The 20719-nt window shown below is 48.9% G+C and overlaps 1 protein-coding gene across 2 annotated transcripts in view; it reads left to right on the top strand.

The window, feature by feature from the left end:
* Positions 1–20719, top strand: part of LOC105487594 (SPARC related modular calcium binding 2) — a 218206-nt gene that overhangs the window by 142560 nt on the left and 54927 nt on the right. For both annotated transcript variants that reach the window (XM_011751084.3, XM_011751085.3), the window contains exons 8-9: positions 7274–7460; positions 18845–18927. In XM_011751084.3, coding sequence (XP_011749386.1) covers positions 7274–7460; positions 18845–18927 — 270 coding nt within the window. The remainder of the gene's footprint in view (positions 1–7273; positions 7461–18844; positions 18928–20719) is intronic.

The following is a 20719-nucleotide window of genomic DNA, read 5'->3' as shown; positions in this document are numbered from 1 at the left end:
TGAGTCTCTGATGAGCCTTCCACTGAATATACAACGTACATCTGAGAGGAGGATAGAGAAACAGTCACTTCTGCCTTAGTCTGGCTCAGTGAAGCAATAGGGTGGAGGAAGCCGTCAGATCTGCACCTGTCTCAGGTGGGCTGCAGAGGGATGACTGAGTTCTGTCTGTCCTTGGTTCACGGGAATTTCCTGCAGGCAAACGGTGAGGGAGGTCTGTAGCTTTTTTACCTTTGTAGCCCTCTTATTCAGGAATAAACTGAGAGGCAGGTTTGCCTAACACAGTTCCTGGCTTGACTTCCCTTTGCTTTCATGACTTTGGGGTCCTGAGATTTCCTTTCCTTTCACACCGTCTTAGTCTGTTTGGACTGCCATGACAAAATCCCTTCCACTGGGTGGCTTATAAACAACAGAAATTCATTCCTCACAGCTCTGGAGGCTGGAAGTCCAAGATCCAGGCACTGGCAGATTTGGTGGTGGGGTGAGGGCTGGGGGTGATTCATGTTCTGGTTCGTAAACGGTGTCCTCTTGTTTCCTCATATGGTGAAAGGAACAAACGAGATCCCTGGAGCCCCCCGACCTTATTTTTTATTTATTTATTTATTTATTTTTTGAGACAAAGTCTCGCTCTGTCACCCAGGCTGGAATGCAGTGGCGTGATCGCGGCTCACTGCAACCTCTGCCTCCCGGGTTCAAGCAATTCTCCTGTCTTGGCCTCCCGAGTAGCTGGGACTACAGGTGCACGCCACCACACCTGGCTAATTTTTGTATTTTTACTAGAGACAGGGTTTCACCATATTTGTCAGGCTTATCTCGAACTCCTGACCTCAGGTGATCCACCCGCCTTGGCCTCCAAAGTGCTAGGACTTCAGGCGTGAGCCACTGCACCCAGCGGGAGCCCCTTTTCTAAAGGCTCATCTCATCCCAGCTGGAGCCTCTTTTCTAAAGGCTCATCTCATTCCTGAGGGCTCCAAGGCCGCACCTCCAAATGCCATCAGCTTGGGAGAAAAGATTTCAACACAGGAATTTTGAGGGGTCACAAACATTTGACCAGTGCAGATTCTGTGTAACAAGTGACTCCCAGCATTTACATTACAGGATTGGAGCTGAGTGGCCAGGCTGGGGCTGAACTGAGACAACCTATTTCTTCTCCTCTTGTTTTATTTTCTCCATTTCGCACTGTGCAACCTGCCATATTTTTGGAATGACTACTACAGACTTTTAAATACAAACTCTTTGACTTTGAACATTAAATTTGCTTAACATAGAAGTAAATACTGGCTGGGTGTGGTGGCTCATGCCTGTAATCTCAGAACTTTGGGAGGTCAAGGGTGGATCACTTGAGGCCAGGAGTTCGAGACCAGCCTGACCAACATGGTGAAACCTCTTCTCTACTAAAAAGTACAAAAAATTAGCTGGGCGTGGTGGTGTGTCCCTGCAATCTCAGCTACTCTGAAGACTGAAGCAGGAGGATCACTTGAACCCGGGAGGTGGAAGTTGCAGTGAGCCGAGATCATGCCACTGCACTCCAGCCTGTGGACTTCGTCTCAAAAAAAAAAAAAAGGAGTAAATAAGAAGATGGGAGTAACAGAAAACAACACCCACCAACCTAAACTAGAAGTGAATTAATGTCACTATGATGTTCATTTCTTTAATAGTTAAGGCCCATTGGGGTAATGTGTAGGCACAATTTCAATACTTGTAATAATTCCTGAAGAACTCTTAAGGTGTTGGCTGCTACTAAATAACAATGTTATATGCTTTTCTTTAAAAACAAGGTATGTCTGGGACAGCATCATATTCCCAGAGCAGACTGGATGTGGAGAAAAGGGATTCAGAGTCCCTTGACAATAACAGCAGTGACATCCAGTCAACCACGCAGCCGCCAGCAATGGGCTCAACAGCCCAAAACAAAACAGCAGCAGAGCTGTGTGGCACACTCAGGGCCAGGGGAGGCATCCAGGCCAGTGCACGGATAGCTCAGGGGGACATGGAAAAGCTGGAACTGGGCAGAGGCAGCCTGCGGGTTCTGTCTCTGTGGCATTAGTTTAGGGGCAGCCGGCCTGGTTATGGTCAGGTGTGGCATTAGTTTAGGGGCAGCCGGCCTGGTGGTGGTCAGGTGTGGCATTAGTTTAGGGGCAGCCGGCCTGGTGGTGGTCAGGTGTGGCATTAGTTTAGGGGCAGCCGGCCTGGTGGTGATCAGATGTGGCATTAGTTTAGGGGCAGCTGGCCTGGTGGTGGTCAGGTATGGCATTAGTTCAGGGGCAGCCGGCCTGGTGGTGGTCAGGTGTGGCATTAGTTCAGGGGCAGCCGGCCTGGTGGTGGTCAAATTGACACTTTCAAGTACTTCTGGTTTTCAAGAGCTTCACGGGATCCTGTGCTTGCTGGAAGTTGAGCAATAACTCTCCAAATGTTAATGCAAAACTCTTAAGGGTGTGAGCTTGCCAAAAAACGTACATCTGCAGCATGCGATTTCTTGAAATATGGCCAAATATGGAGATTTCATTTTTAGAATGGATGTGATTTGTTCTTGCTTCCTGTAAAAATGTTTCAGACATCGTCATATTGAATCAAGTAGACTTCATTTAATGAGGTAATTATGTAAGAGTTTTTTTTAATGTTCATAAATGTCTGGCAGCCGCTTATTATCATCTAAAAACTCCGCTTGGTTGTCAGATTATTTGAACAAACTGTCAGACACATTATAAGTCACAAGCATCTAATGCTAGTTTGGGAAATGAACTCATATTTTTTTAATAGACCTTCTACCAACTTTACAAAGGTAGCTTTCTACAAATTAAAAAAAAAGTTGTTACATGGTTATAAAACTTAAAATTTATAGAAGTAATTTGGAATGGGAATCATGTTTCTATAAAACCTAAAATTTATAGAAGTGAAATTGAAATCATATTTCTATAAAAGTTAGAGTTTATAGAAGTAAATTGGAATTGAAATTGTGTTTCTCTAAAACAACATTTATAGAAGTAAATTGGAATTGGAATCATGTTTCTAGCCTAATATTTAATGAGACAATATGGAGGAAGACTGTCTCCAATGTGCTAATTACTTTTCGGGAGTGTGTTCAGGATGAGGCCCACAGGTCTGCAGGCCAGGGATCTGAGCCTCAGACAGCAGTCAGGGCAGGGAGCACACAGGCAATGCTGGTGGAACTAGAAAAGCACAAACCACGCAATAGAACTAGCTATGAAAGAGAGCACCATGCAATCACATTTATACTACAGAATTATTACAGAACTTATACTGCAGAATTAATACATTTCCTTATGGGTTCTGAGTACCAACGGGGTGTCACTGACTGTGGCAACAGCAGAAACCTTCAGATTGAGGCAAAGTCAAAGCTTTGAGTGAGAATGAACTTAATACACTAAATTTAAAAATGTTGTAATTTGGGAGAATAATAAATTATACATATTCTATGTTGTTCATATAATATATAATTAATATAATACTATAAGTAATATATATTATATATATGTATGTGTGTGTGCGTTAAAAGTCAGCCTCTTGAATGCCTTCATGTCGGAATTGCTTCTATTTGTGTTTTTTTCTTTCAGATTATTTTTTCTTTATACATTAACTCCTCAAAATTTATTATGTGAGAAAATGATGTAGTTAAGGGCCTTCTGAATAGGAAAAAAAAGTGACATATTTTCATCTAATATATTAAAATGGAATATTGCAATAGGGACTTTGTAATCATTATTACTTTTTTTTTCTGAATTATTTCCAGAATTTCTAGCTTTATTTTTCTCTATCCATGGTCATTTTTGGAAGCTTAGCCTACTCCATCTAGAATCAACCATAACTTAATAGTAATATGATTAGTTGAAAACTTTAACTTTGGTTCCCTGTCCCCACTTAACAGAGCCAAGTGTCTCCACATTCCCACCTCGGTGTAATGCACCCCGTGGTCCCGTGTGGTCCCGCCGGTGACTCCACCACGATCCTGGAAACAGCCTCTCCTTCCCTATTTCCCTGTCTCTACCCTTGCCATCCTGCTTCTCTCAGTCTTCAGATTCACTCAGTTCCCTTTTTCCTGCACCGTTAATGCTTCCCAAGGCCTCAAGGGCATTTTTCTAGAGGATCGCTGAGCTCCTCCTCCTTGGGCTCCTTCCTGCAGTCACTGCCCCGTGCGCCTCCCAGGACGGAAATCTCCTGTGCTGTCGTGACACAGGACCTGTCATGTGCGCATTCACCCCTCCTGCCTCCCTCTACCGGCGCGATTAAGTCCTTTATAGAATAAGGACTTGTTTCCTGCCAGAGAGAACCACCCCAGTCAGCTCTGCCTGCAGAACGCTGCGTTCTGGGATGTCCCGGGGGGAGGTGACAGTCACACGTGGAAATTACGTTCTGTGGCCTTCTCTTCCCAAGGGCCGTCATCGGTTTGTTTAAAGATCTTCTGCCTCCGTTGTGGCCCTTACTAAAAGAAAATGGAATTGCATTTCTCCAATGAGTTTGAAGTTCCCTCATGGAGCCAGGTTTATCAGATAAAACTGCATGGGTTAACAGCCTTCATCAACCACGATGTTTATATAAACAAACACGAGGTTTCTTCTGACTCTGCTCTAATAGCTTTGATATTTTATATCATGCTCATCAAATTTTAAGAGGTTGACTTAATCCATCTTATTTTGCTTATGATAAGCTTTCAAATATCACATAAAATCCTCAAGAGAGACGTTTCAGGAATTTTCGAGAATGATTTCTATAGCTGCAGCATGTCCCTGGATAGAGCGCAGAAAGTTGTCTCGTGTCTGGATCATCGCACCATAAATTCTGTGCACTAATAAAATTTCTGAAGAAGCGCCACGGCAGTGCTGAGTTTCCAGGGTGCTGCTGGAGGGGCATGAACAGGCGTCATGTGAACACCGCGGTGCTGAGTTTCCAGGGTGCTGCTGGAGGGGCATGAGCAGGCGTCACGTGAACACCGCGGTGCTGAGTTTCCAGGGTGCTGCTGGAGAGGCACGAACAGGTGTCACGTGAACACGGCAGTGCTGAGTTTCCAGGGTGCTGCTGGAGAGGCGGTTCCCGCCATCCTCAGCGGCTGCTCTCTGGAGATGCAGTTCCATTGAGTGATGCACCATGTGCTCTGAGGATTTCTGCAAAGCAACAACCTCCAGAAACATTTAGCGCAACCCCTGCTGTTCTCAGTTTCTTCCATGACCTAAAATAACTTACTGAGCAATTCAGAGAGAAATGCAAATCATTGTCCTTTTTTTTTCTTACCAGTTTCCTTGTTATCGTTGGGGCAAAAGCCTCTTTACTATAACCCAGAGGTGGGTTTTATTGATTCACCTGTGCATTTGCTGAGCAAAACCTGGAGCCCACAAAAAAGTACAGAACTTATAAGACAGAATCATGAAACTTCAGTCATTGACAGATTTCTTTCTGCTTCTTCTCTTGTTCATTAAACGGATTTTGAGCACCTATTGTGAGATTTGAATGACCCGTGAGTTCTGAGCTTATTCAAAAAAATGTTGATCTGAGCAGACACGATGACTTCACTTTAATGTTTATCATCCTCTCTTTCAAGTGTCTGAATACAGCGTATGAGATCACCAGGGGAGAGTGATTGTTAGTCACTTTGGAATAGAGCTATAGGGGAGAGTCCAAAAGGTAACATTTGTTTTTACGTTCTTGCAGTGAAGACACAAAACGTATATGCTTTTACAAAATCTAATAGTAACATTTGGTAATATAGTCAGTAATGGACTAATCATAAAATTATGTATCTGATTATCCTCAGATGTTAAACAGAGTTGCTAGATATGCTAAAATCAGGGTGGTTTCCATTAATACCATCACAATTATTTATTATCTCAAAAGAAATGTATTGAGTGCCTGTTATAAGCCAGGCATCCTTTTAGCATTGGAAAAATAAAGCAATAGCTAACATTTGTGGAACTGTGTCAATATGACACAATGCACCTATAATCGCTTTTAATCCCCAGAACAATCCTTCATGCTGGGCTGTGATATGGACTCACCACACCAGCTTTGGCGGTGCTGAGCAGCTCTTATCAGCTTCCTAATGTGTCCCACCTGTCTGATATCCCCTTTAGGGTCATAAAAGCCCTATAAACTGTACACTGTAGCTAATCAGCTTCAAAGCAGTCTTAAAGCACCATTTGTGGAAAATCACTTCCAGTAGGAGAGATTCGTGACGTCCCAGCCCGAGTTCCCTTCAGGCTGAGCAGAGGGGCTGCCCCTGCCGCTCCACCTGCGTGTTCCTGCTGCAGCCACCAATAGGTCACATGGGCTTTCATTCCTAGATGCTACTGCTCTCACCCTAGTGAGGGCCAGTCAGGAAGGGGTTGCCAGCACGCACTCATTCTCAGGTATTCCTGGCTTAACTATTTCGGGCAGAAGATGGATGTCAGACATACATACCTAAACACAAGGAGAAACTGAGTTTATTAACATGGCGATGTGAGGTCCTAGAATTTTTGTCATTGTTTTATTTGCATGTGAGTGAGTTCAGTATTCATGTAGCACAATGCCTGGTTCACAGGCTGAGTGTGAATACCTCTCATTATTATTCTTTACCAGTTTTCAGTAACAAAGCTTGGTTTGGAAATAGTGCAGTGGAAATTTCCACGATCTGGGGCTGAACAACTTTTAGATAGCCTGCACCTGCTCTGCTTAGTCCTAAGTCAGACCTTGGGGAGGCCCCAGGTGAGAGAGTGGATTTTCTTCCAAGTCATCCTCTCGTTTGGGGCTTGGGGGCGGCGATGAACCGCATGTTGAGAATGAGGGCAGAGGGATCACACAGGGAGCCTCGGAGTCTAAACACGACCTCGCCCTGGGGCCCGCTTTGAGGAGTCTCCAGCCTCAATGACAGGTGGCTCAGAGCAGGGAGCAGAGAAGAGTTCCAGCCACAGGGCTGGTTCTGCCTGGTCACATTCAGGAGTCCTGCGGGCGTCAGAACTGCTCGTGGATCCCCTCTCCCAGGCGACTGCCCATGCTGACTTGTGAGCTGTGCTGCCTGTTGAGTAGGAATGTCCATCGCTGTGGGGATGCTGTTGACAGTTCCGGGATCACAGCAGCACTCCAGGCTGCGGGAATTGGAGCTGCTTGAGCTTCCCCATGAGTTTCTGCCTCTCCCGCTGTGCCCCCCACGCTGGCAGGCCCTCCTGCCCCCGGGGTGAAGGAGGACCACACCGTTCTTGGCAGTTCTCTGTGGCCTCCCAGGAGCTCTGCATGTGGGACGACGTCCCTGGATCCTGCTCACCTTTTGCCTCCTTCTTCCCCGCAGTGTCATCCTGTGACCAAGAGCACCAGTCTGCCCTGGAGGAAGCCAAGCAGCCCAAGAACGACAACGTGGTGATCCCTGAGTGTGCGCACGGCGGCCTCTACAAGCCAGTGCAGTGCCACCCCTCCACGGGGTACTGCTGGTGCGTCCTGGTGGACACCGGGCGCCCCATTCCCGGCACATCCACAAGGTAACTAGGCCGCACCCATCTCCATGACCATGGGAGGCTTTGGGGCGTGGAAGCCAGGAAAACAGAACCCTCACATCCCCGACGTGCATACACACTCACACACTCACTCACACACACACACTCACACACACTCACACTCACACACTCCCCCATACACACTCACACACTCACACACACACTCACACACTCACACTCACGCACACTCACACACTACCCCCATACACACACACTCACACACACCCACACTCACACATGCACACTCATACACGCACACTCACACGGACACACACACTCCCCCCCACACACACCCCCACACTCACACACTCCCCCCATACACACTCAAACACACACACTCACACCCACTCATACAATCCCCCCACCCACACATGCACACGCACACTCACACACTCCCCCCCCACACACACTCACACTCACACCCACACTCATACAATCCCCCAAATACCCACACTCACATGCACACTCACACAGTCCCCCACACACACACACTCACACCCACACTCATACAATCCCCCACCCAAACACGCACATGCACACTCACACACTCCCCACACACACACACACCAACACTCACACACACACTCATACAATCCCCCAAACACCCACACACATGCACACGTGCACGCACACTGCCCCCACACTCACACACACACCCACACACTCATACAACCCCAAACATGCACACTCTCACACACACACGCTCACACTCACACACTCCCCCCACCCCCACACACACTCTCACACACACTCCCCCCACACACTCATACAATCCCCCAAACACCCACTCACACACACTCATGCCCACACACACACACTTCCCCCACACACACACTCCCCCACACACACACTCATACAATCCCCCAAACACCCACACTCACACACACACTCATGCCCACACACACACTTCCCCCCCCACACACTCATACCCACACTCACATACTCCCCACACACACTCACACACACACATTCACGTCCACACTCATACAATCCCCCAAACACCCACACTCACACACACTCATGCCCACACACACACACTTCCCCCACACACACACTCCCCCACACACACACTCATACCATCCCCCAAACACCCACACTCACACACACACTCATGCCCACACACACACTTCCCCCCCACACACTCATACCCACACTCACATACTCCCCACACACACACTCTCACACACACACACTCACGTCCACACTCATACAATCCCCAAACACCCACACTCACACATGCACACACACACTCCCCCACCCCCACACACACTCACACACACTCCCCCCACACACTCGTACAATCCCCCAAACACCCACACTCACACATTCATACCCACACACAGCTTCCCTCCATACACTCACCCCACACACACTCATACCCACACTCACATACTCCTCCCACAACCACACACACTCACACACACTCTCACACACCCACACTCATACAATTGCTCAAACACCCACACTCATACACACACTCACACATACACCCACAGTCATACAATCCCCCAAACACCAACACTCACACACACACACATACACTCCCCCCACACATACAATCCCCCAAACACCCACACTCTCTCACACACACACTCATACCCACACTCACACACTTCGCCCCCACACACACACTCCCCCCACACTCATACACACTCATACCCACACTCACATACTCCCCACACTCTCACACACACACACACACTGTCTCACAAACTCACACCCACTCATATAATCCCCCAAACACCCACACTCACACACTAATACCCACACTCATACAATCTCCCAAACACCCACACTCACACACACTCACATACACTCCCCCCCATACACTCAATCCCCCAAACACCCACACGCACACACCCACACTCATAATCCCCCAAACATGCACACTCACACACTCACACACTCATACCCACACTCACACACTTCCCCCCACACTCACACACTTCCCCCCACACTCACACGCACACTCCCCCCACACTCATACACACACTCATACCCACACACATACTCCCCCACACCCATACTCACACACACTCTCATACACACTCACACCCACACTAACTCCCCCAACACACCCCCACACTCACACATATGCCCATTTGCACACTTCTCCCACACACACTGTCATGCACACTCACCCACACTCACACACTTCCCCCACACACCCACACTCACACACACACTCTCCCCACACACTCGCACAGTCTCTCCATCAGCTGTGGGTGTTGCACCTCCTCACCTGGGTGGTCTGGGGCTCCAAGTCTCGTTCACCCAGCACAGGGCGATCCTCTGCTCTTGCGGCATGAGGTGCCTATAAAAACCAGTGGCTGGGCCTGGCGCGGTGGCTCACGCCTGTAATTCCAGAACCGTGGGAGGCCGGGGCAGGTGGATTGCCTGAGGTCAAGAGTTCGAGACCAGCCTGGACAACATAGTGAAACTCCCATCACTAGTAAAAATACAAAACATTAGCCGGGCGTGGTGGCAAATGCCTGTAGTCCCAGCTACTCGGGAGGCTGAGGCAGGAGAATTGCTTGAACCCGGGAGGCGGAGCTTGCAGTGAGCTGAGATCCGCCATTGCACTCCAGCCTGGGCGACAGAGTGAAATTCCGCTTCAGCTGTTGGAGGAAACCATTTCTTTCATGGCCTCCAAAACCGCCCGAGTGGCAGCTGGAGAGCAGCAGGGCCTTCGCCTTCACAGGCAGCCCCACTCCTCTGCCCCACTCAGAATCTGAAAAGTGGCTCTGGGGCCCAGTGCCAGGGTGGAAACGTGGACAGCATCAAATACCAGTGGCAACTTCCTTCTGCTCCTGGTTTTGGCAAAGGGAGCTCAGCATTTCATAAGCTGAAAGAACCGATTGTCGAAGATGGGTTTTTATGGTGCCTGGAATTTATCACTTTTAGAAAAAGTGAGACTGTGCTAAAGACAAGGGCAATGAAAGTTATTCGAGGGTCTGCAATACAAAAATAACTTGTTCACTCGAGTTTTGTGTGAGTTGGAGCAACGTGAGGGATTTCACTGTAGCACCCGAAGAACAAGAGCTGTGTGTTCATGGAAATTGTATAACCGTGAGTAGAAATGGTTTTGCAGCTCTTTGTAACATGAATTTGACTTTGATTTTTCCTAGATTTGTATAAAAATAGTTTTAAAATCTATGAAAATACTATCTCTTAAATGTTATCAAATGTAGCCACTGATGTCACCTCTAATGCTTAGGCATGAGCATTTGGATGCTTCCTAAACTATTTTCCAAATTTGTCCTCAAGTGTCACCAGTAGACGTTTGTGGGGGAAACTGTGTAATTTCCAGGGGCTCAAGGGGACTAATGCCTGTTTCACCAAGATTGGGTCCACCTATCACCGTCTGGCCCGGTGGGAGTCCTGCTTTGGGGAGTGTGATGACGCCGGGGTGTGAGTGCCGCCCCTTCCTAGCCAGCGCTCCACTGTCCGGTCGCCCCGGCTGACCGTCTGCTCTTGACACCCCACTCAGCCGACACTGCACAGGGGTGCTGAGGCCAGCGGCTGAGGCTTGGCTTCTGCGGGGCTGATATGAGGGATTGGTTCAAACCCACGTGCTCTGCAGGACCTGAAGAGAACGTAAACCCATGTGCTCTACGGGGCTTGAAGAGAACATAAACCTTTTCAAGGTTTTGGTATGAGAATTATATAATAATTCCTATATTATTTTCCAAATTTGTCATCAAGTGTCACCAGTAGACATTTGTAGGGGAAACTGGTTTCCAGGGGCTCATGCTGACTAATGCCTGTTTCACCAAGATTTTTTTAGTTTCTGTGCCTGGGTGTACAGGAGTACTGTTGTTTGAGAAACCTTTCTGGGAAGCAATGTTTCTGCGTCTCTTAGAGCTCTGGCTGGTTTACTGTGCATATAAGTTGGGGCAGCCCCAGCCCCCAGTGAGGCCCCTCTAACAGAGGTGGAGACCGCTGGCAGATGCTGTTTTACACACGCCAACGAAAATCTTTAAGCTGTCAAACCCAGAGCTCCTCAAACTGGCTCTGAAATTATGAGATCAGCATTTATAACGTTGTCCCTGAAGAACCTGCCAACGTCCAATATTGTGATAGGCTAGGAACACAATAACCCCTCTCTTCCCGTCCATCGATGCTGGTTTCATTCCGCCTGGACTTCATCCTGCTTTCACGGTAGAAAGAAAAGTCTCTGGCGGTCCCATTCCCTATTTCTGCCTACAGAAGGGGGCAGCTCCGTCTTCTTGGAGTTTCAGAAAGAACTTGAAATTAAACAAATGGAGACAACTCCTTAGATTCGGCATGTGATTTTACCTTTATTATTTTCCATTCATTCATTCACCACAAATACTGATTGTCGACAACATTCAAACCCTCTTCCAGGGACTGAGGAAATAGCGTTGAATAAGAGAGGAGAAGCCCCACGTCTCCTGCGGTTTACACTCTGCCAGGGGGGCATCAGGCCCAGAACTGTTGTACCTGGCTGCCAACAGAAAGCCCCCAAATTTACCCAGTCTCCAAATGTACTTCTTACTCAACTCTAGAGAGACAGGGAGGTTCTGGACGGTTTCAGCAGTTCGAAGACATAATTGTCAGACGTCGTCGTGGGTGAGGGGGCGGTAGTTGTTTTGGTCTGTTCTGCCGTCTTCCTCTTCCTGGGGTGCTTTGCGGCTTGTTCGTGTCATTGCTGTTGGGGCATCATATGTAGCAGTGATAATGTATTGTGGAGAAACAAAGACTGTTTTTCTGTTTGTCAGCAGAGAAAACCCTTCCCCACCCGCCTGCGGTGGTTTCGCCTCACCCTAATTGGCCAGAATATCACTGAACGCCCAGACCCAGACCTGCCTTGGGCTGGGGAGAAAAGGGGAAGGGACCTGTTGTGGTTCTTGTTTCAGCACCCAGGGCTGGACTAGGATTACCCTCTTGGCACCCATGGCCACATGGAGCAGGGTCTGTGGCTAAGAAAGTCTTGCTTTTTTTTGTTACAAATGTGGAAGGGGGAGGCAGCCTGCAGGGTCTGGTTCCTTGTGCAAACAGTTAGACAGGTGGTAGACACAAAGATGGTAGAGGTGGTGGGGCAAGACCAGGGCTGGGCCCAGTGAGGGCAGGTCAGGGTGCCGGCACAGGCCTCTCTGAGGCTGAGATGCTGGAGGTAGTTGTAACCACAGTGGGTGGAGAGGGTTGTTTCAGGCAGAGGGCAGGGAGTAGAGAGTCCTGGGAGAGATGAGTCTGGTGTGTTTGAATGGGGAGTGACAAGGTTTGGCTGTGTCCCCACCCAAATCTCATCTTGAATTGTAATTTCCATAATCCCCACGTGTTGAGGAAGGGACCTATGCTGTGGGAAATGATTGGATCATGCGGGTGGTTTCCCCCTTGCTGTTCTCATGGATCCGATGGTTTTATAAGTGTATGACATTTCCCCTACTTGCACTCATTCCATCCTGCCACCCTGTGAAGAGGTACCTGCTTCTCCTTTGCTTTCCTCCATGACTGTAAGTTTCCTGAGGCCTCCCAGCCATGCTGAACTGTGAGTCAACTAAACCTCTTTTCTTTAGAAATTACCCAGTCTCAGGTATTTCTTCACAGCAGCATGAGAACAGATTAATACTGGGGGTGTCATAGGGGAGGGGCGATGGGGAGCAGCTAGAGAGCTGGTGGAAGCCAGAGAACAGAGTGGGCCCACTCACCATGGGGCTGGAACACCTGTCACATCCCAGCTCCCCTGGGAAGCTGCTGGGACAGTTTAGCAGAGGAGTGATACAATCTCTCAACAATCCTGAAAAGCACTCACATTTATCCATTCACCTTTTATTCAATAAACATGTGAATGCCCTCAATGTTCCAGGCATCGTTCTGGGAGCTGGGGATACACCAGTGAACAAAACAGGCACAGTCCCTGCTTCCACGGAGCCTACATGCTAATGGGAGGACGCAGATAATAAGCCAAACAAACACATCACACTTAACAGACATGAGTAAACATGTGGTATCATGTCAAATGCTCTGGAGGAAAAAAAACCAATAATCCACAAGAGGGACTTGGGATGGGGCACAGCTTGAAGGAAATGGCAGGGGCGACTCCCTGAAATGCTGACATCAGAGTCGAGACCTCAAGAAGTTGGTAGGGGAGCAAGGAAGCCTGCAGAAGGCCAGCCCAGTCAGAGATAGTGAATGCCACTGAGGGCCCAGCCCCAGAACCCAGTGCAGTTTTTATCAAAAGGTGTAGTGTATCGGTTAGAAAGCTTTTGGTTTCATGTAGTGAGATGAGAAACTGACAAATAAATATAAATGAGCAGAGACGGCGTGATCTCGCTGAGAGGCATAGCAGTGGAGCGGCCTCAGCTTCGGTTGAGGCTGTCACCTGGCAATGTTGCCGAGGACATTCCCTCTCCCAAATCTGCCCTGACACCCTCATTCTGTTTTCTTGGCCATGAGGCAGGTTCCCCTTTTGGTCACAGGATGGCTGCAACAGATCCGGACATCTCATCCAGATGCCACGGTGCTCAGAGGACACAGGAACCCATCTCTTTGTTTCTTTGGAGCCAAAAATACCTTCCCTAGAATTCTGCTAGCAAATTTAATTAATGGATCATTGGTCAGAATTAGATCATATGCCCGTGGCTAAACCCACTGCTGGCAAGAAAAATTGAGTTGGTTTAAACTGGTTTAAGTTGATCACCTAGGGAGACATGGGTACTGGGCACCAGGCAAAATAGTCAATATTAGGCAGTATCTGATAAGCCACAGCCAGCTTCACTAGTCCTCATCTCCCAGTGATTCTGCCATTACTGAGTAGCCAGGTCCCATTTCTATTTAAACACCCTCTGTTCCATCAGTGCAATTTTCTTATTAATTTTCTGAAATAACAGTCCCAGGGAGATACTTTATAGTTTTGATTTATACCTGGGTTGGCAGTTAAAGTGTTTGTTTTCTTTAATCATCCTCTAAATTTCCTGACGGGGAAGAAACATTTAATAATCCAATAACAATAAGAAGCTATAAACACAAAATGCATCGTCCTTTATATGTGACCTCTCTTTTCCTCATGTCACCGTGCATGAGAATTAAAAGGCATTAGCTTTGTGGTGGACTCATCCCAAGGACCACAGACACATGCCACTCTGTCTAGACGAGCCGGGGGCGGGGGCAGCTTGCTCTGGTGCAGTTCCTAGTTGGAGCCATCACTTTGAAGGAGACATGAGGAGGGGCAGAGGCTTCAGCCCTTCCTAGTGCTCCTGACTTTTGTGTCAAAATTGGCATCTTGGTCATTGTTTGCAGATCCCAGAAGGAGGGGTCCAGGCACCTGTCATGAGTGCAGGTCCCCATGAATGGTAGAGTCCAGGTGGGAGCCAAGGGGCAAGTTTCCACTGGGCCACTAACAGTAGTGGGGAGAGAGTGGGAAGGGGCTGTCGGACTGAGCTGAGTCAGGCCGATGGCCAGATTCTGCATTTGTGCCCAGAACAGAGAGGCTGATGAAGGCTTCGTCTGTCTGCCATCCATCCGCTGGCTGTTCCTACCTCACATCTGGGCAGCCTCTGTTCCCTGACCCCAGAGCATGTGTCTCAGTGAGGTATGTAGCCTCTGTTCTCCAACCCCAGCACGTGTCTCTCAGTGGGGTGAGCAGAGGGTCGTGTGGGCATAGGACTGCATTTCTCCCTGGCAGAGAGCCTGGTATCTGATGGGCAATGACAGAAGAGACATTTGTGTTTTTTCTTATACAAATAAGTTAAACTAAACCTATTGAAAAAGAATGGTGATGTAGGTCAAAGCTGAAATTAACGGACTTATTTCTCCTCTTTCTCCTGTCTTGAGAATGCCAATTCTTCAAGTCATGGGCATTTCACGCTACTCATTAAAAGAAGCAGAATATGTCACTTAAATATATTTTTTTATATTAACATCAGTGATGAGATTTGCAACCTACCTCTAGCCCAAATTTGGAACAAAACCGAAATGCCCATCCAGGGTGGCGGGCTTCCAGATTGCTTTGGAGCTAGGAGATTCGGAATGAAGGTAAGAAATGATCTAGTCTCATGCTGCCCATGTGAAGGATAAAAGTACTGATCCTGAAGGGCTTCAGGAGCACAACTCAGAGTTCATGTTAACACTTCCTTTTTCTAACGCTACAGAGCAGTCCAGGGCTCCAACCAGGTGTGCCCTCCGATACTCTGAGAAGCAAGATGGCCCCTGAGGGCTGGGACTCTATCCTCAGAGTCTACGTCATCCATTCCAAGCTAGGACATTTGCCTGGCTTTTTGCAGCTCACCCTTCACAAGCCCTCGGGTAGGAAGGTGTCCATTCTAATGTAGGTCTCAGTTCAGCCCCCAAGACGCTGCCCCAGAGCTTAAAGTGAGGATCTTTCAGCCCTGAGAGCGCCCTAGTTCTACAGATTTAACATGCATGGGTAAAAATAAGAGCTTACTAATCCCTCAGGAAGCCAGCTTCTTGTACACATCATCTCTGGGTGAATGTTTTACTTTTCACCTGCCGGCCGCAGCAGCAGCTGCATTAGGAGATACCTGGCTGGGTAACAGGTCCTCACCTGCCGGCCGCAGCAGCAGCTGCATTAGGAGATTCCTGGCTAGGTAACAGGTTCTTTACTGAGTTCACCTTTGTTGTAAACTCTTGGGGCTGACCCCCATCCCCACATCTTTTTTTTTTTTTTTTTTGAGACGGAGTCTCGCTCTGTCGCCCAGGCTGGAGTGCAGTGGCGCCATCTCTGCTCACTGCAAGCTCCGCCTCCCGGGTTCACGCCATTCTCCTGCCTCAGCCTTCTGAGTTGCTGGGACTACAGGCTCCTGCCACCATGCCTGGCTAATTTTTTTTTTTTTTTTTTGTATTTTTAGTAGAGATGGGGTTTCACGTGTTAGCCAGGATGGCTTTTGCTTAGAATGTGATAACTTAATTGTTTGCCAGAATGTGTCAGAGACTTTCATTTCAAAAACAACATTTCAAAAAGATAAATTAAGTTCGTGTGACTGGGGCGGCACGTTTTCTGGTATCAAAGAGGCTACTGGGGGCCAAAGGCGGCAGGAGTGTGAGGTTCCTGACTCTTATGACAGCTGGGTGGGGTCCTTTATCTGGGACTGCTGGACTCTCTGGGGCCTCTGTTAGAACACTTCACATATGTCCCTTTAGAGAGAAATTTCGTTTTATTTTCTATGACTAAAAAGCATGTAAGCAATGAAAAAAATAGAACCTAAAATGATCTCTGTGAGGTAAATAGGATCTTGTAGCCCTTTCTTTAAGAATGAAAAAGGAAACTAGGGCAGAGGGAGAGGATGAGAGCCGGCAGAACTCTGGCCTCCTGACCACCTCAGGGCTGCGGACCCGCACGTTCCTCCCACACCCCTCCTGCCGGCCTCCTGCTTATCTTCCTCATTTTCCAAGGAGTCTTTCCGGAGCCCCAAGACTGCGCCTGTGCCCCGTGACGGTGCCGGCGGACTCTGTGTCTCCCAGTGTGTCACTTGCCAGGGCCTGAGGAGGCCTCCACGAAGGATTCCACGTGCCTGACACGCATGGACGGGAGGGGCGCGGGCTGGGGAGCCGCCATCCAGCGTGAGGTCAGCTGAGTGGAGGGGAAGGGAGGAAGGTTGGTGTGGGCCGTCTGGGGTCCTGCGAGTCCACAGGAAGGGGCAGTGGGTGCGCTGACCCAGGAATCTCCCATCTCCCAGTAACGCACCTCCCCGGCGTCTCCTTCGTGCCGGTGAGAAGCTCCACTTCTTGGTGAAAGCCGCGGTGAAGGACTTCTGTGCAGAAGGTCGTCCTCCTTTGGGGTGGGGGCTCCGGGAGGCAGGTTCTCATGGTGGCCCACGCTCTATTTAAATGTCCACCTCCTCCGCTGGATGAGGCTGGTGGTCTGCGTGAGACGGGTCCCCTTGCCTTACACCCAGGACAAGGATAAAACCTGAGCAAAGCAGGCCTTGGTCAAGCGCTGCTGAACGGCAGGCATATGTCAGTGTTTATGAGCTGTTTATCCGGATTTGGATCTGACACCCTTAGGGACAGGCGCCCTCGTTCCCACCGCAAATTCAATAGAACCACGGAGACACCTGCTCCCACGAGCCCTGCAGCCGCAGCAGCCAGGGCACCTGCCCTCTTGGATGTCAGCCCCACCTGTTCAGGACTTCACCTGTAGTTTGCCATTGATGCTAAGTGGGACCAGAGAGTCTTTTTTTTTTTTTTTTTTTTAACACTGAGGGAAACTTTTGTAGCTTCATGAGGTGGATTGGAGATGAGTTGGCCTTTGGTGCTACAGGAATCTAAATCCTGAAGTCCTTTGTGTCCTCCTTTCCTTGGGCAGGGTGGGGGTAGTGGTCACACCCTCTGTCCTCGTGCACACGCTCCTGCTCTGATGAAACAACTCAAGTGCTTGCTCCATACAGCCTTGCAGTAGGAGGAGGGGAGGTGTGGACGCTGCTCCATACAGCCTTGCAGTAGGAGGAGGGGAGGTGTGGACGCTGCTCCATACAGCCTTGCAGTAGGAGGAGGGGAGGTGTGGACGCTGCTCCATACAGCCTTGCAGTAGGAGGAGGGGAGGTGTGGACGCTGCTCCATACAGCCTTACAGTAGGAGGAGGGGAGGTGTGGACGCTGCTCCATACAGTCCTGCAGTAGGAGGAGGGGAGGTGTGGACACTGCAGTAGGAGGAGGAGAGGTGTGGACGCTGCAGTAGGAGGAGCGGAGGTGTGGACGCTGCTCCATACAGCCCTGCAGTAGGAGGAGGGGAGGTGTGGACGCTGCAGTAGGAGGGGAGGTGCGGACACTGCTCCATACAGCCCTGCAGTAGGAGGAGGGGAGGTGTGGACGCTGCTCCATACAGCCTTGCAGTAGGAGGAGGGGAGGTGTGGACGCTGCTCCATACAGCCCTGCAGTAGGAGGAGCGGAGGTGTGGGCGCTGCAGTAGGAGGAGCGGAGGTGTGGGCGCTGCAGTAGGGGGAGCGGAGGTGTGGGCACTGCAGTAGGAGGAGCGGAGGTGTGGGCGCTGCAGTAGGAGGAGCGGAGGTGTGGGCGCTGCAGTAGGAGGAGTGGAGGTGTGGGCGCTGCAGTAGGAGGAGCAGAGGTGTGGGCGCTGCAGTAGGAGGAGTGGAGGTGTGGGCACTTGGCAGCTGCTAGATGAGATTCGTTTCAGAGACCGATGGAGAGACGGCCCTGCAGTGTGATTGAAGTCACAGTGTGCTTCTTCCTACTGACTGCAAGAATAGTTTTATCTACCAAATGTCCACAAAGGTGATAGAAAGGAGTGAGGTCATGGGTGTTGCAGCACGAGAGCCACAGGTCACGCTGTATGCTGGGGTAGGACACTGCAGAAATGGAAGACAAACCACAGCCCATCTCAAGCCCATTGTTTTCTCTCTTCTTCCCCTGCCTTACCCCTGCCCATAGGTATGAGCAGCCGAAATGTGACAACACGGCCAGGGCCCACCCAGCCAAAGCCCGGGACCTGTACAAGGGCCGCCAGCTACAAGGTGAGTAGCACCCACAAGTGTGGCCCGAATCCACAGGCTCCATCATGAAGTTTCTTGCAAATGTAGAATGAAAAAGAGTTTACCTGACCATTTCCCAGGCGGCCTGTCTGACTCTGGGGCCTCTTGCCTCCTTGCAGAGGGTGCTGAGTCCATGCAGGGAGACAGGGGTCCAGGAGCCACACTGGGAGCACCTGAGGGGCTCCTCCCTGCTGCTGTGTATGGAAGGTCAGACATGGAAGAGAAAGAAAGGACCCCTCACAAATCAGATCACACAGCACCCCAACATCTCCAGATGTTCCCGAACCCCACAGCCCAAAGGACCCTTTATTGATTCTACCTACGTTTCACTGTCATTTTCTGACATTCCTTTTGCATTGAATCAATAGCTCATGAAGCTAAAGTTTAGGTTTTAAGAAAACATGAGTTGAATGTATGTATTGAGTTTAATTACAAAGAAATATTGGAATGAAACAGAGGTGAATTAAAATTTACAATAATTGAAAAATGCGGTCAAAAAAAGTCATCATGGGGTGAATTTTATATCATTGAGAAGCTTCAGAGCTACTTGCCGTTTGTTTCATTTTGACCTTTTTTTCTCTGAATATTTCCAGATCGTGTATGTTTAACCAACGTCTCAGAGACATGAAAATCACACTACCGTGTACTTTGTTTAGAGTGCGTGCTTGATCTTGGTCTCTTGCAGAAACTGGATGAATTCCTGATTAGTAAATTTTTGTGGTTCCTGTACTGTTTGTACTGTCATTGATAGAAAGGGTTTTAAATTGTAAAAAGTAAAGATGTTCGGTTTGTAAATGAGGACCGAGGAGAGCAGAATATCCACAGTGTATACATTTTTCATTGCTACGTGTTCGTAGCGATTCTACAACATTAGTAACGAAAATGCTTGACACGGGGAAGCAGAGGGCGGAACGTGGTCCCGGGGACAAGCAGCGCGGCTGTTCTGCCAGCTCTTGGTAAACACCGCGCTGTTGACTGACTTGGCTTGTTTGGAGCTGTCTTTGTCTTAGTTCTTCATGGTTTCCCAGCCGTGTACCTCCCCAGTGTCTTCCTTGTGAGGCAGGTTTGAGGAATCTGTTGGTTCTACTATTTTTTTTTTTTTTTTTAAATCAGAGTATGGTCCTTGTGTGAGCAATCAACTTGCTTTCTGTTGAACCAATCAGCTTCTTTCTGGATCTTGCAGGTGAGGGTGGGGGAAGAGAGCATGACGGTGTGAACACGACACCCGTCCATGCACACGCCTAGTGAAGGGTGGTTTGCCTTTGACACCGTGTCTGCAGGCTATGCTCAGCTGCTGGCTGAATTCCATCCCCCTGATGGCTCTGTCAGGAGGGAGTTCTCCTCCTCCCTTATCTGGTGTAATCTCTTGTCTCTGAAGTCCGAGTTTAATATTGGTGGGCAAGATGTTTCCTTAAAAGACGTAATGAACTTCTCACGTGCTTGCTGCATGGAAAGCCCTCAACAAACATTTGCTGGTTTTGGTTGGTCTTGACCTTGTCACATAAACTTCAGTCTGTCTCTTGCCCCTAGGGTACTTCTTGAATGGTCCAAGACTCTTAACTTATGTTTTTTTTCTATAACACAAAGTTGCATGGCTTCTAAGCCAAGCTGCACTGTGGTCTTCACACATGCGGTACGAGTGCAATTTATGGAAGTCACGTTGTGCTTCTCATTTGGTAAAAGGGACCACGACAGGGGATGGCTTCTGCTGCCCCTCAGGAGTGCACGTGGTAGGAAGACCTTTTCACGGTGGAATCGCATCTGTTACACTCCA

The sequence above is a fragment of the Macaca nemestrina genome, chromosome 5 (genome assembly GCF_043159975.1).
Source record: "Macaca nemestrina isolate mMacNem1 chromosome 5, mMacNem.hap1, whole genome shotgun sequence".
Classification (NCBI taxonomy): Eukaryota; Metazoa; Chordata; class Mammalia; order Primates; family Cercopithecidae; genus Macaca; species Macaca nemestrina.
Note: the sequence above shows the minus strand (reverse complement) of the source record. Positions and strands in the feature narration are given on the sequence as shown.